Source organism: Emys orbicularis, chromosome 10 (genome assembly GCF_028017835.1).
Source record: "Emys orbicularis isolate rEmyOrb1 chromosome 10, rEmyOrb1.hap1, whole genome shotgun sequence".
Lineage (NCBI taxonomy): Eukaryota > Metazoa > Chordata > Testudines > Emydidae > Emys > Emys orbicularis.
In genome coordinates, this window is record NC_088692.1 from 33,503,446 (window position 1) to 33,521,884 (window position 18,439).

At 55.7% G+C, this 18,439-nt stretch overlaps 1 protein-coding gene across 1 annotated transcript; it reads right to left on the reverse strand.

Annotated features, from left to right (window-relative positions):
* Positions 1-504: 504 nt before the first annotated feature.
* LOC135884886 (deoxyribonuclease-1-like) lies at positions 505-13,950 on the reverse strand. Its single transcript, XM_065412456.1, has 8 exons — positions 13,804-13,950; positions 10,474-10,562; positions 8,156-8,239; positions 7,372-7,487; positions 5,847-5,959; positions 4,070-4,224; positions 2,941-3,037; positions 505-558 (listed from the first exon to the last, which is right to left on the reverse strand). Exons 1-8 carry the CDS (start codon positions 13,948-13,950, stop codon positions 505-507), a joined length of 855 nt encoding a protein of 284 aa, XP_065268528.1.
* Positions 13,951-18,439: the final 4,489 nt, after the last annotated feature.

Here is an 18,439-nt window from a genome sequence, read left to right on the forward strand (position 1 = left end):
GACTTGAGAGTTGGCTTCTAGCCAATCAAGCACTTATAAAACTGCCCCTCATTCATTCTATGTTAATTGCACATACCCATTGGCCACAAAATCAGCTCCCCCCCAGCTCTGTTGCCCAGCATAACACTCCAGGATGCCCCGAGACCAAAGATTTCAAAGCTTACTAACTACATTGCATGAACAGATCTCCCAATGGCATGGCATGGATGTGCCAGTTATCCAAGTACCCAGTAAGTGACACTGGTGGGCCATTCGATGCAGCACCTAGAGAGGTGGGTTTGTGACCAGCCATGAGGATGTGCCAGGAGCAGCAGGTAGATGCCAGGAGGCTGGTATTTGGCTATAATCGTAGACGCTGAGGTTCAGCCTTGGGAGCTCATCTGAAGGTGTTGGCGCTGCAGCCAGCAGCAGCCAAAGGGAATATGAATGCGGTAGAAGTTGCTTTGCTGGTAGCTACTTCTCCTGGCTTAGCGGGGGATGGAGCAAGGCAGGAGCAGGCGAGCCTCAGCGAGCCCTCAGAGTCACTTCCACCGGGAAATGGTCACTGACGGCCAGGGCCTGGACACAAACGGGAGAAAACACAGAGCCTAAGTTGTGGGGCTGCTCAGCAGGCATAAGATACAGGTTGTCCATGACCTCGTGTCATGGCTCCTGTTGGCACATGGATCCTGGCAATTCCTGAGGTGCAGCAGGAGGCAGAATGGGCTAATGGACAGAGCATATGTCTAGATCTCTTCCGTGCCCTGATACCGACTCATTGCATGGCCTTGGGCAAATCATCCAACCTCTCCAGGCCTCAGTTTCCCCAACTGTACAATGGGGATAACGCTGACCTTCCCTATCACAGGGTTCTGCCAGGGTGAGTCAATTAATATTAATGAGGTGGTCTGAGATCCTCCTATGCAAGGTGACTCGTTGTCAAATGCAGGGGTCCTGTTAGCTCCCTGCCTTTGGGGAGGTTTTAGATTAGCTCCCAGGTGGCATTCCCATCAGGAGTGTGAGCGCAAACCAGGGGAAGCCTGGCCTGTGCTCATCCCATTGACATCGAGGCCAGCAGCATGCACCGAACAGGAGGCCAATGCCAGAATGAGCCAAGGCTCCACAGCTCCTCCCTCGAGCTCAGAGCCCTTTACAGAGGTGAAATTGAGGTATGGAGCGGTGAGGAGACTTGGCCATGCAATTCAAGCCTAAGATTTAACCCTCTCCTGCCCTGCGCCTTGGGGAGTCATTCAGACCAGTGCAAAGATTGTGTAAAATGCTTCCAGCCTGAGCTGGCCTGGCGCGTGTTACCATCACTTCACACAACCACTCTAACCAACCACACAAGGGGAAGGTCCTGGGCTGTCAGGCCCTCGGCCTCTCGACGCCCCTTCCTGCGCCCTAGCTACTGAGCCACGCTGCCTACACAGCGCCCCCAAGAGCGTTGCCTCCTTCATGCAGCCTACACGCATGCAAAACACAGCCACAGTCCCCAGGAGAGATGGCCTCCCGAGGGGCTGAATGGTTCTGTGCAGTGAGCCCCCTGCGTGACGCCTGAGTGGTGGCATCCAATCAGGTAAGAGCACAGGATGCATGAGCTGCAGTGGATGGCACTGCCGAGAGGAGAGCCAAGACCTCAGTGTAATTCACCCTCTAATTCCCCAGCGCTGTGAAAGGAGCAGCCGGAGTCTCCTCTCTCACCTACACCCAGAGGCGCCAACTTTTATTTTTCCCAAGGGGTGCCCCACCCCTGCTCTGCCCCGAAGCCCTGCCCCCATTCCACCCCTTCCCCCAAGACCCCGCTTTCACTTCACCTCTTCCTGCCCCCACTCCACCCCTTCCCCCAAGACCCCGCCTTCACTTCACCTCTTCCTGCCCCCACGCCACCCCTGCTCCGAGGCCCCCACCCGCCTGCCACTCGCTGCTCTCTGCTCTCCTCCAGCCGCCAAACAGCTGTTTGGCTGCACTGCCTATCAGCTGTTTGGCAGCATCACCATCAGCTGTTTGGCAGTGCCCCGGATTAGTTGATTGGGGGCACCGCCGAACAGCTGTGGCTGGTGGGTGCTGAGCATCCACTATTTTTTTTTCCATGGGTGGTCCAGCCCCGGAGCACCCACGGTGTCGGCGCCTATGGCTATACCAGTTTACAGCTGGTCCGCCAAGAAAAATGGTTACCCCAGTGAGAGAGCAGGATCAGGCCTGGGGTTTTAACCAATGGCAGGGGCTAACTGCAGGTGTGGGGAGATTATACACAATGTCCATAAGAAAATGGCCACTAGCCACCACCAGCTGGGGCGGAGCGAGCTGTACAGCATAGAGCCAGCAGGGCCCTCCACGTGGAAATGCTGTGTCCTGGCCAGGAGGCGATGTAACTATGTCTGGGGCCCGTCATCCTGCCCTTTGGGCAGTCAGTGACGCCACAGTCAAATGCATGTGAATGGCTGCCCTGCAGATCCTGCGCTCTTACCCTGCCCCTGCACTCGCTCTGCACAAGGTGTGGGACAATGGAGAATCAGGCCCGTAGGATCTCCAGCCTCGTCTACACCCACAAGCCGTACCCCTTTTGCCCCCTAATGTGGATGAACTTAGACTGGTCTAAAGGTGCTTACCCCAGGATAGCTCTTCCCATCTGGGAAGGGGAATAAGCTATCCAGCCCCTTTATATTGGTATAACTGCGTCCACACAAGTTCCTGCCTCTGTAACTACAGCAGTAAAAAATCACACTCCAAACCCACAGAGTTATAGCAGGACAACACCTGTGTGTAGAGCAGGCCTTAGTGTAGCTGAGCTAGACTAGCCTTTAACTCTGGGAGACTCCCTGCAAAGCTCGGTGCAGTGATCTCTGAGCTTGGCCCCAGTCCTGACTAGCTATTGCTGTCCCCTGGCTAGCTAGCAGCTATTGTCTCTGCTCACAGCTAGCTGCTCTGTGAGCACGCAGGCAGGTTGTCAGCTTCACTTACATCCTCGCGCTGCAGGTGGAAAGTCTCCTGGAAGTTGTTGACCTTGGCAGATCTGGCCACCATACAGCGCTGCAGCTCAGAGCCACTCACCACGATCCTGTGACACGCCACAAGGGACTAGGGTTAAACACTGCACTTCTCGGGCAGCTGGGCTTCACGGTCACACCCTGCAGGGAATGCCCTCGCCCGCCCCAGAGCCAGGCTGGAGCCCAGGGCCAGCGATGGCAGCGCTGCTGGTGGGGTTCCTCACCAGCTTCCCTGAGTAGTGGAGCCAGGGAGAGTGCTGGGAGGAGCTGACAGGGTGGCTTGGTTTGTGCAGTCCTGGGGGGGAAATCCCTCTCCCCAGCAGCCAGACCCCCGAGAGCAACCCTGGGTTCTCAGCCAGCTCCATCTGGTGCAGGACCTGCGCTCAGTGGAGGCAGGTGACAGCTGAATGTGGGGAAGTGAAACTGACAAGAAATCGCCATATGCAGGGCCAAGTTCCAGCGGCACCTGATTCCAGAACCTTCTGGAGAGAGCGGGGCTGCCTATCGCACCTGGGTGTGTGGGGAGCACACGCCCACAGCACGGCACAGGGCAATCAGGGTTAATGAGTGCCCTGGCTGGGCTACAGACAGTCTCTCTGGGGTCTGTGCCAGAGGCTGTGGCTTTCCACAGCTGAGGTGGTCTCAGAGTATTCCCAGATGTGGTCCTATGAGTGATGGCCATCTGTGCTAGGGCACTGCCCACCTGCAGCCCTCTCCTTGTCCCTTTTCATCCCCTCCCCGTTATTTGGTGTCCCCAAGGCTGGCACTGGCTGCACTGGGCTGTCTCTTGGGGCTGCTGTTATTCCTATATCTGATGCACCGTGGCGCTCATGCGGTACCCTCCTGCCAGGTGACTGCATTGCTGAGGGGCCGGCAGCCCCAGGGACTGAAAACCGCTACTGACTGGTGGAACAGGCACAGCTTGAGCAGCAGCAGTGCAGGCTCCCCTGACACCCCACTGCCCATCTGCCTCAGCACCGGCCCAACCCCCAAGGGCTGACAGAGACCCCCCGGGTCATATAGCCCTGGGCTTCTCTGTACAGCTGCCAGGCACAGGCCCAGTAGCAGCGCTAGGGATGATCATCAGCAGCAGCTCTCCTCACCGGTCGTAGGCGCAGTCTGTGTACGACACGGTGGTGTCTGCACTATCTGGGATGAGCCACTGGAAGGCGTCGCTGGTTCGCAGGCGGATGGAAGGCCAGTCCTGCGGCCCGACGTAGGAGCAGTCGGCGTTGAAGTCTCCCAGGAAGAGGATGTTCTGCCAAGGAAGTGCCAGGTCAGTGAGGGGGGACCCAGCCAGGCCAACCCCCACACCTAGCACATGTGCAAGGCAAGAACCTCACACACGGCAGCCTCCCCGAGCCCTTCGCTCTGGAGTGTCTCAGGCAGCCCCGCCAGTGCCACGAGTTTAGGTCTTGCTGGCTAACCACTGCTCTCCTTAGCTGTGGCTGTCTTTGTGGCTAAGGCAGGGGCAGGAGCTGACACAGGGTGCTCTGAAGGTCTGTCACTCCCTCTCGCCGTTCTGCTGGTTCCTTCTCTGCACAGGGGGGTTGTCTTCTCTGGAGACGGGGTCATGAGGCTTTTCTTGCGCTCAGATACACTGTGAGGTCCTGGCACCGCAATGACCTGAGCCTGTGGGGCTGACACTTCAACTGCAGAGCTGGGGCAGCACAGGCAGGGCCCCCCACACCTCCTGCTGATGTACCCAGCCCTGCCCTGGAGAGAGCAGCTCTGGGGAGGGAGCGCAGTGCAGGTGCCCGGGCTCTGGTGCCAAGACCACCCCTAGGGTGACGTGCTGTGTGCACCTTCCTGGCTCAATGTCATCAGGGAACAGCTGGCTTCGGTCACCACTGCCCTGGGCCTGATGCCAGCAGGCAAAAGGGCCTACAGCCCATTCTTGATTGCTTGAGCCGTCAGCACACTGGGACTGTGCTGTCCAGGCTGAGCGGCAGAACCCATCGATTTAGCTGGAAGCAGGTCCGGGATCCTCGTTCACCATCCGTGTGATGAGACCCTGGCAGGGGAGTGGGAAGGAGCCCGCATCTCCCCACCCTTGGGCACTCTGTCCACGGTGGGGCTGGGGCTGGGGCTGAGCAAACAGCGACCATGGGAAGGCAAGGGTCCCAGAGGGGTTGGGTTGTGTGCTGGGGAGGGGTGTGGCTCTGAGGCCTACAGGCCTAGGGCTGAAGGGGTTGGGGGCAGCGCAGATGGGCCTCTCTGCTCCACAGCTTTGTTTGACACAGATCAGCATGTGGATATGGACGAAGGGGGATTCGCTTCCCCAGAGGCAAACCCTGCTGGTTAGCTCCAGAGCTCAGTGCCCAGCCGCAGCAAGTGGCATGCAGCAGGCCTGGCTGTTGGCTGTTCCTGGTAACCTGCACCGGCCCAGGCAGACAGAGCGGCTGGAGGGGCTCTGCGCAGGAAGTGGGGGGTCAGCATGAGTAATAGACTAGCCAGGACCTTCCACAGCCAAGTCAGCTGACGTCCCATCCAGGCAGCAGCAGCCTCAGGGTATGTCTTCACTACCCGCCGTATCGGCGGGTGGCAATCGATTTATCCGGGATCGATATATCACATCTCATTAAGACGCGATATATCGATCCCCGAACATGCTCACTGTCAACTCCGGAACTCCACCAGAGCGAGCGGCGGTAGCGCAGTCGACGGGGGAGCCGCGGCTGTCGATCCTGTGCCGTGTGGACCCCCAGGTAATTCGATCCAAGCTACTTTGACTATTCGCGTAGCTGAAGTTGCGTATCTTGGATCAATTCCCCCCCCCTAGTGTAGGCCAGCCCTCAGACAAGACAAGCGGGGGAGGGAACACCAGTGAGTTCATTCACACGGCAGGCGCTGGGTTTGCGCCCAGATACATCTGCTTACGTCAGTCCCCCACTTGTCGATGACATCTAAGTAGACATCGTAGAGGGTGTCAATCTCTGCCACAGCCTCACTGGGGGGCGTATGCAGGGGCACCAGCACAAACTCCTGCACCTCTGCAGAGACACAAGTTACACAGACAGCCGTTTTCTGTGCGCACAGAGCCGTCACCCATCCCCCGTGCTATCTCTCTCTCTCTCTCTCACACACACACACACACACACACACACACACACACACACACACACACCTGGGACTGTTCCATTCTGGGGTTCCCAAGACCATGCTCTCCGTGTGGACACTTCCCCTCCCACTCAGAATCAGGCAGGACTGGGACTTGAACCGGGGTCTCCCATTACTCATGCTCACTCTATTGTCTCTTGGCAGTTCCCACAGTGCTAGCAGCTCCAGTCAGCTGCACTAGCCTCTCCCGGTCCCTCTGCACCTGGGCGCTGCCCTCCTGGGTCAGCCCCACCCACAAAGATGCTCCTGGTTGGCTTTGTGCCAAAGCAGCAGCTGTCAAAGGAAGCTGCAGAGCAGGGGGTTAGTTGCCAGCGAAGTCTCTGGGCTGGGCTCCCACTGGCCAGGACTGTCGCTGCTTCTCCCCAGCTGCTCTGAGGAGTTCAGCCCCCATGAGAATGGCTGTTGTGGGGTTTGTACGTCAGGGCACAGCCACCCTTCCCCTCCCTCGGCCATGTGACCAAACCATACCCCAAGGAGCAATGGGATCGTGGGCTGGAGGAGGGGCGGGTATACTCACAGCCCGGTGAACCCCCATGACCCCCAAGCTGAGCTCTGGGTCCCAACTGCACCTGGCTCTACAGTGAGCTGAACTGATCCCTGGCTGCTGACCCCCAGCCCAGGCACGCACTCCCCAAGCCAGCATCCAGACCCACACCCATTGGGGACTGCAGGTCTTGAACCCTGGTCCACAGGGCGCTTCAGCACCAGTGAGCGCCAACCCGCCCCCCACTGACCTGCTAAGCGGTGTCAGAGTAGGAACTGAACTCCGCGCAGTCCTGGACTCCCTGCTTCACTGCAACTCTATAAACCCAGCACAGGAACAGGAAACTGCCCGTGCAGCCAGGATCTTCCTGCTCAGGGCTGCTTTCCCTGCCATATCTGCTTCTGCTACCTGCTAATGAGTTCCTGGTAACCTGGCCCTGCCTGACCCCAGACTTCGGTTTGCCCTCTGGACCTGTTGCAGACGTTGACCTCCTGGTATCAGACTGGCTCTGATGCCCGATGCTGCTCCGACCACTAGGTCAGGCTGCCTACATACCAGTCAGAATAAGTCCCCAGGCCCGGATCCAGCCCCACGCTCCCCCTATTTGGATCTAGGCCTGTCTCTGAGTTGAATCATCATTCCCAAAGACTTTGCCGAACTCTCCATGGTAATGTTCTTTGTTCCTTGGCGGGAGGGATCAGCGTGTGGGGGAGCAGGGGTTTCTCTAGCTAGCTGCAGGATGGCCTGGGGTGCTGCTGCTCCCAGTGCCATAGGGCAGAGAGATCCCTGGGCCCCGCTTACCTGTGTAGGGGGAGGAGAACTTCACGATGAAGGGCTCCCTGCTGAAGGTGTCGCTCCCGCAGGGCTCACAGCCATCATCATAGTAGTAACTGTCCACCACCGACACCATATCCGTCCTGCCGGGAGGAGAAATGGAATGACCACACACAGTTACGTGGCTCCACTCTGAGGTGGGCCCTGGTGCACCAGGTAGGTGGCCAGGTGCCCGGTTTTCTGTTGGAAAGTCCGGTTGAAAAGGGGACCTGACAGAATCCGGTCAGATCTACTGACCGGACACCCAATGTCCGGTTACTGCAGGCCGGGTAGGCGCCAAGTCATCACCCACATCAGCCCCTATTTAGCCAGGGCCACCTCCTACCTGCATCAGGTGGCTGCAGCTCCAAGCACCAGCAAAGCAAGTGAGTCCCTCCTGACCCGGGTAGAGGGGTGGGAGGGGAAAAGCAGCGAGCGGAGTGACAGGAGGGAGGGTGGAAGAGGAGTGGACAGGGGCAGGGCATCAGGGGAAAGAGACGTGGAAGGGGCGGGGCCTTGGGGAAGAGGCATGGCAGAGGTGGAGCCTCAGGGGAAGAGATGGGGCAGGGTGTGGTCTCAGTGGAAGGGGCGGGGCTGGGGAGGTTCCGTTTTTTAAATATTACCAAGTTGGCAACCCTAGCCCAGGGGCCTGCATGCAGAGAGCAGCAGTGGCTGGGCAGGAGACGCAAGAGCGTGGGGGATGCCCTGGACATCACCTGAGGTGAAAACACCTAGTATTGTCACTAGCTCTGACTGTTTGCTGGATCCTTACCTGTAGATGAAGAGGTACTGCTCCTTGTAGGAGGTCCGGCCCAGGGGCTCGCTGACCACGTAGCTGTATGGCTGCAGAGATGCCCTAGAGTGGGGACGTCAGAGAAGCCGGCAGTGAGGCCCATGCCGGAGCAGGGAGGGCCGTGCACATGTCCAGCACATCTCCCTGCTCTGCACCACCTCCCACCATTCCCGTCCCACCCCCAGCCGATCTCCCAGCCAGCGTAGGAATGACCCTGCCTGCTTTACGGCTGAGACATCTCCCTCCATGCAGGCCCCTTGCCACTCTGTTCCAGGAAGCCAGGCTTGGGGGGGGGGGGGCGTGCCTCAGGGAGCATGTTTCCCATGTGGCCCCTTCAATATGTAGGCTGGCTTGACATGAGTAATTGGACATGGGTGAGGCCTTATTTCTTGGGAGACAGGATTAGGGAGGTAAGTGGAGCAGCAGGCTGGAAACAGACTGTCGGTGCTGGCTAAGATAAGGGGGGACCCTCAGGGAACCACTGACAAAGGACAAGATAACAATGGGTAAGCGAAGCTTGGAAGGTGAGCTGAGGCAAAGAGAATGTTGTGCAAGGACAGTGCATGCTGTACAGGGATTGGGTCCCGCAAAGGGAGCACACCCATCCCCAAACGGGTGATGCAATGGCATGTGTACATGTCTATAAAAAAGAAGGTCGCTGGGTCACTTTGGATGGGTGGTACTGGTATGCCCCATCCTCACCCCTTCCACTTGAGTCTGATCAACTCAGCATAGCTTCGCTGTAGGCCCAACGAAGAGACCTGAGTGACGGGAATGGAGTTGAACTGAGTTCTTGGGAAGCCGAGTGGAAGAGGTCTTGTGGGAACCCCTCCACCACAGAGGTCCTGAGCGCCTGTGACCCCCTCCACGTCAGGGACATCTGCAGGTGGCCTCAGCTCTCATACCACCACCAACAGAATCAGACCTCGCTGGTGTCATATTACCCCTGGCCTGAGGCTGTAGATCTGTCCGCTGTACTTGCCAAGCCCATTCCAACCCTCTCCGCCCCTTTGACAAGCTTCTCCTGAGGGGTTGGTGGCCCCTGTCCCTGGTCACCAATTCACACCCATATGGTAGGGTCCAGTTCTGACCTCACACCGGTTTCACACTGGATGGCCTCCATTGGCTGTAATGGAGTTACCCCTCATTTATACCTGAGTACATGAGATCAGAATCAGTGTTTACAGTCACTTTGCACTGGTGTAAATGGCTGCACCATGCCCTGCTCCATATCTGCACCTTGCTGATGTCCTCAGGGAGTTCTGTGCTCCTCTGTTTGTGCTGTCTTTTGTATACAAGATTATTGCCCTGAAATGTGCCACCCTGGTACCACTGTACCCCATGTCATGCTCCCTTTGTGAGAATGGCGGTGTGTGGCACCAAGCAGGGATGCCCCGGGCCCCATCTCATGCATGTGCCTTTTGGTGGTGAAAAACTCCAGAGGCCCATGAAGGTGTCTGTGATGTGGCATTCGCCCCAGACTGGCCAGTAAGGGGTTAACAGAGCCCTAGGGCTGCTGCGTGAAAAGCAGCCAATAGGAGAGGGGCTGCGAGGAGTGGCCAATCAGGGACTGGCAGGCCCATATAAAAGAGCCTCAGAGCAGAGCAGGGTCAGTAGCTGCCTGGAACTTGAGGAGGGAGGACTGTGTCTGGAGTTGGCTGCAACCTGGTAGCACCTTAGACACAGCAGTGCAGGCAGGCAGGAACCTGGGGAGAAGAGAAGGAGCTCTGGATAGGCTGCTGAGACTGAGGAAGGGGCTGTGGCTGCAGGGAAGTGGCCCAGGGAAATGTAGTGATAGTAGAGGCAAAGGAATGCAGTAAGTGACTGTGGTTTGGAGGGTCCCTGGGCTGGGACCCAGAGCAGAGGGTGGGCCTGGGACCCAGAGCAGAGGGTGGGCCTGGATCTCCCCACTGGGGAAGTGGCAGGACTATTGAGGAGGTAAACCTCTTCCGGAAGGGGGGGAACCCAGATAGTGATATGGCTGGAGGGCTGAGCCACAAAGAAGATGCTGTGGTACCTGATGCTGCAAGAGGGGTTGCAGGTGGACCAGCGGTGAGTGATGCTCCCCATGACACTGTCACTGAGTCAGTTATGCCAGAACCACCTGCAGAGCCGCAGAGCCACAGCTCCAGCACTCCCTTCATCTAAGCTGCTGCGGGCAGCAATGGAGCCTTCCCTGTGTGGCTGGCTGGGCGTTGCACCCGAAGGGGCCTTGTTTATACCTGCTCTAAAACACTCCAGACCACAGCAATGTTTTAGGCTCCTCCCCCCCCCCTCCATGTAGGTTTGGAAAGCACCTGTTGAGCTGGTCCATCAGTTTCCTGATGGCACTCCGATCAGAGTCACGGACCTCCTGCACCACAGCGATGTCGTATGTCTGCACGATCTGGGGGAAACACAAAGCGCCGTGCTGTGAAGCCGAGCCTGGTGCAGGCTGCGTGTGCAGTGCCTAACACCCCTCACCTTTCTTCCCAGCTTCCCTTAGAGATGCACAAACACTGGGAAAATCGCTGAGAACACCCAGCAAAATCCCAGGCTGCAGCCAGCCACCAGAAGGGTGGTGTCCCCAGGGCTGACATGCCCCTTCAACCACCAGCTGAGCTGGGTATTTATCTCTCTTCTGCTGCAGTGCATGAGCTAGGGGGGAGGAGGTGAGCCCTGGGGTGAGTTAGATGGGGAAACAGAGGAGAACAGGAGGAAATGGCAGCTTTCAGACTGCAGCTGTTCCAGAAGGGTTCGAAATCAGCCAGCAGGATCCTAACAGAGCAGAGACCAACACAGCAGTGATTGCAGAGGATGAGTTTCACTGCCATGGGGAATGCCAACCAGGCTGCCAGGGTTACCCTCTGTCTGTCTCTAAAAACACTGGAATCTGAAGTGGTGATATATAGATAATGGTCCATCTAGCCCAGTATCCTGGTGCCAGATGCTTCAGAGGGAATGAACAGAACAGGGTAATTATTGAGTGATCCATCCCAGTTTCTGGCAGTCATCAGCCACACGGTCCCCTAAACACTGAAGTGAAACCAAGGTCCCAGATAGATATGTAAGCAGGGGAATGGTCCCGCTATTGTAGGGATCTTTCCTGGCTTATACACTACCCCAGTGAAATGGGCTAGTGAAAGGATCTGAGTCTTCGCTCCCACTTCCTTTACCCAGAGGCCTGCCTGACCTCGAGGGCTCCCCTTCCACTATCCTGTGTGTCAGAGTCCTCGTAACCCCAACAAGGCTGGGCCCAGAATTCCTGGGGGTCTTGACCCACCAACCTTGTTGTGTAGGGTTACCATATTTAACAAATAAAAAAAGAGGACCCTCCACGGGGCCCTGGCCCTGCCCATTTCCCACCCCCAGCCCCGCCCCAACCCCGCCCCTTCCCCACCCCAACCCCGCCCTAACTCCGCTCCCTCCCACTCCCAGCCACGCGAAAAGGGCTGCCCGAGCGCTACCGGCTTCACGGTTTGCCGGGCAGCCCCCAGACCCTGCACCCCCGGACGGCGCTTCCCCAGCGCAGCTGGAGCCTGGGAGGGGAAGCCCCCAGCCGGGGGCGCAGGGTCTGGAGGCTGCCCGGCAAACCGTGAAGCCGGTAGCGCTCGGGCTTCGGGCAGCCCCTATGCCTCCGGACCCCAGCCGCCGGCCGGGCACTTCCCCTCCCGGGCTCCGGCGGCGCAGGGTCCGGAGGCATGGGGGCTGCCCGAAGTCTGTAGCGCTCGGCTCTTAAACAGAGCCGAAGAGTCAGGGGAGGAGCAGAGCCGCCGCGGCCGGAAGCTCTGCTCCTCCCCTGACTCTTCGGCTCTGTTTAAGAGCCGAGCTGCCCGAGCGGCTACCGGCTTCGGGCAGCCCCCATGCCTCCGGACCCTGCACCGCCGGAGCCCGGGAGGGGAAGTGCCTGGCCGGCGGCTGGGGTCCGGAGGCAAGGGGGCTGCCTGAAGCCCATAGCGCTCGGGCAGCTCGGCTCTTAAACAGAGCCGAAGAGTCAGGGGAGGAGCAGAGCAGCCGCGGGAGGGGAAGTGCCCAGCCGGCATTTTCCCGGACATGTTCGGCTTTTTGGCAATTCCCCTCGGACGGGGGTTTGATTACCAAAAAGCCGGACATGTCCGGGAAAAAATGGACGTATGGTAACCCTATTGTTGTGGTCACTTAGGACAGGGGCTAGGGTGTTCCCACTCTGGGGTGCTCTCTGCACTGGATGCTTCCCTGACCCACTGATCATTGCATACAGTTCAAAGTAAATACAGTTTATTAAACAGCAATCAATTATAATGAAAAAAATGGGAAAGGTTAGAGGAAAACATGTCACCCTGCTCTGTGGCACGGGGGCATCACAACCAGCGTCTCTGGAATGTAAGGGAAGTTCAGTCTGTTTCTCACAAGTCCCAGGCCTCCTTCTCAAGCCCTGGCTGTGCTGCAGGGATGCTGCGGGTCGGACACTTGCTCTGGTGGTGGCCGCACGCCCTCAGGCTTTAGGTGGCAGGACCCTTCTTCCCAGCATCGCCCCCGCCTCTTGGCTGGGGGCATCTCCCTGTGCTGGCCCCACTGCCCAGGGTCCCCGACGCTCTCCCCAGCTGCTCACCACATTCGGCTCCGGACTGCTCCAGCCTCAGCTCTAGCTCCGCTCTGCCTCAGCACTGCTGGTGCTCTGCCTCCAGCTCTGGGCTGCTTCTCTGGCCCCTCTAGCTCTGGTTGCTGCAGCTCTCCTCCCAACACAGGTCTGCTCTGTGGGCTGCTTCTGTAACTCTGCTTCCTGGGCTGCTTTTCTGGCCCCTCTGGCTGGCACAGCTCTGCTCCCTAGCTCAACTTGGGCCACTGCTTTCTCTTTAGCTCGGCCCCACTCTCTGACCCAGGCAATTCCAGCTCACATAGAGGATGGGATTCTCCTGACTCCCTGATTAGCCTGCCCACCCTGTCAATCAGGCTGACCTGGAGCATTGGCCTCTCCCCATTGTTCCTGGGGACTGTCAGTCTCAGGGTCCTGATTTCCCATCGACCCTTCCCCTTTTAGTACTAGGAGCTAGCCAACCAAAACACCCGCACTGAGTTTTAGTAAGGGGATAACAGTCCCCTTACATAGGGTGACCAGACAGCAAATGTGAAAAAACGGGACAGGGGGTGGGGGGTAATAGGTGCCTATATAAGAAAAAGTCCCAAAAAATGGGACTGTCCCTATAAAAATGGGACATCTGGTCACTCTACCCTTACAGATTGATCAATCATCTATCTATTTATCTATCCAGGACCTTGCTTTCACTTCTCAGTGTTATAGGGCACAGTGTGGCTGGAAAGTGTCTCCCCACAGGGGTTTCTGGGCAGGGCTCAGATAGGCTGTCTCCACTTGTAACCGAGAGGTCTAGGGCATAACCACCATGGAGGAGCCACTAACCAGCTTTACCATGTCTTAGCCAATCAGGCTGGAGTATGCAGAAAAACAAGCCCAGCATTTGGCCCTTCATCACTGCCCTTTCAGTTGGGTTTCTAAGTAGCCTTCGGCCCAAGTGATAGCATACTCTCCAGGCCCACAGAAAACACACTTCTGAGAGCCCCTGGGCCAGCTGTTTGATGGAGTCCTGGGCACCCCCAGTTCCCAAGAACTGCTGGTATGTGGGACCTCTCCCCAACCCCCCAGCACTCACGTTCACGATGATGCCTGCAATGGTCTCATTGGACAGCTTGCTGTCTCCAAAAGTCCTGATGTTGAAAGCGCAGATTCTCAGGGTGGCGGCTGTGCGCAGCAGGTAGGCCAGGGACAGCAAGGCCAGTGCTGGCCTCATGGCCCCCATCCTGCAGGGAGGAAGGGAAGCAAAGCCTCAAGGGATCGGCAGAGAGGTTAGTTACAGTAAGAACTGCCTCGCCTGCCCCCAGTCACTGTGCCATGCAGCGATGTTACCTGTGCCAGGTAACAATCTTGAAAGCAGTCCCTGAGATTCCCCCTTCCTTGGAGTTCGCCCTCACCAACATTCGCCCTTGAGACTCCCTGGATTCATCTTCCCAATGTCACTCAGCCCAAGAGAAAGGCTCAATTGTTTGGCAGAGGGACGGGTGTGGGAGGGGGAGTGCTGGCTGATGCTGCAGGATCCTTCCCTGGGGCTGCTCATACTTCCGTGCAGTTCTCAGTTCACCTGTGCCACTGTATTAACACAGGGCCATTCCCTGAACATCCTACACAGGTGAAATGCCCATTGAAATTCATGGAGCCAATCCTGATGCACCGACTCCAGTAAACCCAGCCATACCCCCCAGCACCCTATGCCAGCACTGTCACTTCCACCTACACAGCTGTCAGGGGAATGATTCCCCATGCTCCCGTTAAAATATCTCACACGCTCATTCAAAGGTCATTGCTTTCGACACCTCTATAAGAGAGCTCCCTCCCCGTGCACGCTTCCATCCAGACAATTGTGTGGTACCTTCAGTAGAAGATCACCACTGTTTTGCCACCACCTTGTGTTGGCCCTTTGATTGGTGTCCCAAGACACTAGATGGTACATGTGGTTCTTACACATAAAGGATGAAGTCTTGGCTCCATTGAATCAATGGGAATTTTGCTATTGACTTCGATGGGGCTAGGATTTCACCCAAGGTGTTTGTAAATATAAGAGAAATGCTATGCTCCCTTTTCTACCCTCTTTATTCAAGCCATGCCTAGGCTACGGGTGCTACAATGGCACAACTATGGTGCTGCAGCTGTGCTACTGTAGTGGAGCAGCTTCCTACAGCGACGGAAGGGGTTTTTCATCACTGTAGGAAATCCACCTCTCTGCACAGCACTATCTAGGGTGACAGAAGAATTCTTCTGTTGACCTAACCACGTCTACACCGGGGATTGGGTCATCATAGCTGTAGCACTCAGGGGTGTGAATTTCTCACACACACACCCTGAGTGCTGTAAATATACCGGCCTAACTTTTCAGTACAAAACTTCCACTGAAGTAAGGAGGTCAGGATCAGGGCCTATAAGGAAGTACTATAATCCAGAAAACATATATCTCCTCAACGACTGTTAATTGGCTGGTTTACCCCAGCTGAAGATTTGGCCTTAGATACTGTCTGGTGGAGAAAAATCTGATCTCCAGAAAATTAGTTGGAACAGCCGAAGTCTACATCTGTAAGAAGGAAATGAAAGTGCAACTTACCTTTGATGTTGCTCCGTACGCCCCCACGGAAAGCAGAAGTTCCCTGGCCCCTATTTATGAAAGTTTGTGAAGTCCTGACTTTGCCAAGGGGGGACTCCACTGTTTGCTCAAGGCCTGGTATAGGCTCCATATGGTCATTTTCAGGAAAGCAAAGGTTTGCTCAGTGAAAAAATAGCTCTTCCTATCGGAGTTGATAATGATATCTCCAGCCATGGGGTCCAACATAAGTCTAGGAAACAATGCTAATCAATAGCAACAGCCCTCGTGGTGGCAGAGAAAAACTTGAAAACACAAACCCAGAAGGCTCAAAAATCACGTCAATAGAAAGAACCCAGCATTGATTATTCTTTAAAAATCTCATGATTTTTAAAGAATAATCTCATGAGATTTTGGGGCCTGACATATGATTTTTGAATGTGTAGGATTGGCAACATCCCCACAGTCTGAATGAGCCACGCTTCCTTCCCAATGCCCTGTTAAAGGCAGATGAGTGGAGTATTTCAATCATTCGAAAATGTTGTTGTCACTTCCCAAATGTAACAGGATAAAAAGTGGGTTGCTTGGTTTAAACCAGAGATACAGAGTGAAACCAGCTCCATGGTACCTCGTGGCTGGGAGCAAACCAAGCCCATGTTCATGTAAAAGAATTTGAATGTCCGAGTGGTGGTAAGACACACAGAGATGTGCACACTTCTTCCGAGTAGCATCTGGGGGGAGAAGCAGTTGCCCTGGGGGTTTTCAACACAGAGCTGAAGCCCTGAACTAGAGCTCCATTTGGGAAAGCCTGATGCTGCCACTGATACCTCTTTATGCCCCTAAACCCTAATCAACAACAAAGGAAATTAAATGTGTATATATAACACATCTTACCCCAAGCAGAGTTTTAACTCTGGAAAGGGAGAAGAGCCAGAGACTCCATAAAATCCAATAGGGACTTCACTATTGCTCTGTGGAAGGTGAAGGCAGGATAAGACACATACTCATTTCTTTCCTTGTGAGAAGCATTAATAGGAACTATGTTCATACTGTCACTAAAATAAACTAGGAGAATCTATCCCAACTCGGAGCATTCCCATCTCCTCCCAGGTTTTACCCCACTCCAGCAGGGAAATCCTGGCCCCATTGAAGAAGTCATTGGGAGTTCTGGCAGCTATTGAGCAGACTTGGGCTTGCCAGCTGTTCCAGGGACAGGAAGAGGCAGCTGGGGAGGGGTTGTTCATCCCTTTCAGCTCCTACACAGAACTCAGGGGGCAGGTGCCCATCTGATCTACCGCACCCTTTTCAAGGGGCTCAATCTCCCCAGTCTCCACCCACACCTGCAACTCCTACGCCTGCAGACCTAGAGCCCGGCTGGTTTAGAGTTGCCAACCCTCCAGGATTGTTCTGGAGTCTCCAGGAATTCAAGATTAATCTTTAATTAAAGGCTACCTCATGTGATGAAATCTTCAGGAATACAGCCAACCCAAATTGGCAACTCTAGGCTGCTTACTCCCCGGTCCCTAGACAGGACCCTCCAACCTCCCCACTTGCTACTTTTTAGAGGAGGGGTGAATCTTTAGCCCCAAATGCCTCTTTGAGTGGCACTGTCAGCTAGGGAGACCTCAGCCTCTATGGCCCATTTATAAATCTTCCCCCCTGAGATGGTGGTCAGGAAAGAACCCATCTCCAGGAGGATGTGTCCATCCCCTCCTCCCCCCCCCCCCCGGCCTCATTCCCTAGGCTCTGGGTAGTGGCAGGACCTGATTCTCCTTTCTCTCTGTGCTGTCATGCACACCAATGTGAGTGGGAGCAGAGCAAGGCCCAGAGCCTCCCCATGTGGTGCAGCTCCCCACAGCCCCACCACCTCGGGCGTGGGAGATGCCTCCGTAGCTGGACCACCCCCAAGCTTGTGGAATCTCCGAGGGCAGCAGCTGTGGAGGCTTGTCTGGGCTGGGTAGGTCAGTTATGCAACATGATGGAACTCATCTCCCCTGGGCTCTGCATGTCGCTTCTCTGCACTGCTCCCAGCCCTGCCACATTACAGCTGTCCCCATTTTGCCTCTCCTTTGGTCACTGTGAGTGCCGCTCTGACTAGAGCAGCTGCTTTTATTTACATCCCTTTATCTGCCAAGAGCTTTTCATCCTTGAAATGCAGCTGGTGAGTTTCTCACCAGGGTGGGGTTGGATCCTCCCAGGGAGGGGTTTTTGGCAGCAGAGTAGAGCCAGTGCAGCAGGGAGCACATGCAGCAAGAGGTGGCATAACTGCTCTTTGCAACGTCAGGAGGCTCTTTCCCAGTTCCACAGGTAGAATTTTGGCTGAGTCACAGGCTTCTGCTGCAGCAAGGCTCCCCTACATCCTCTTCACAACTCAGGCCAGGGCTTGAGAACACCATCTGGCTCTTACATCCCTTGCTCACTGTTCACTATTGTTATCCTACTTTGAAAGGAGAATGTAAAATAGGATGCTGGGCTGTGATAGTGCCTGTGCAAACTGGTGCCACCAGAGGGCATTGCATGCCTCCTGAAACAGCCAAGTGGGAAGAAAATCTTCCAACCATGCAGTGTCCAGAGGACACAGAGCTGGCTGCTGGTGCTGGAGCTTCCAGGCAGCTGGAAACACTAGCTGTAAGCGGTATGAGCAGCTCCATTAATTGCCATGGAATGTTAGTTCTGAACAATGATCATGATCCAGGACAACACAAAAATCTGCAGCCCTTTGAAAATGTGGGTGTAGCATGGAATGAATTGCATTGGATAAGTAACAAAGTGTCTGCTGTGCTGACTGCAGTATTCACTGTCAGGTTTTATTCCATAAGCCTCCATTCTTAAAATGACTTGACTCTGCCACAGAACTTCCATCCTGCCTCTTCTAGTGGAAGAGGAATGTGGGGACTTTGTTGCTGATTGAGGCCCAGCTTGTTGCAAAGTACACAGGGGCATGATTATTATTTGAACCGGAGCCTTTCATAGCTATGTTATTGATTCATATCCAGCCTGGGTCAACAGAGGATGACTTTCCAGCAAAAAGTTAACCATTTTGAACCTCATTATGACAGATAAAGATGATGAATTAATCATTGGACTGGAAGTTGGTGGTTGCCACTGTCCAGGGACCATGCCTGGACTACATTCAATATGGGCAAATGAAGGCCACTCC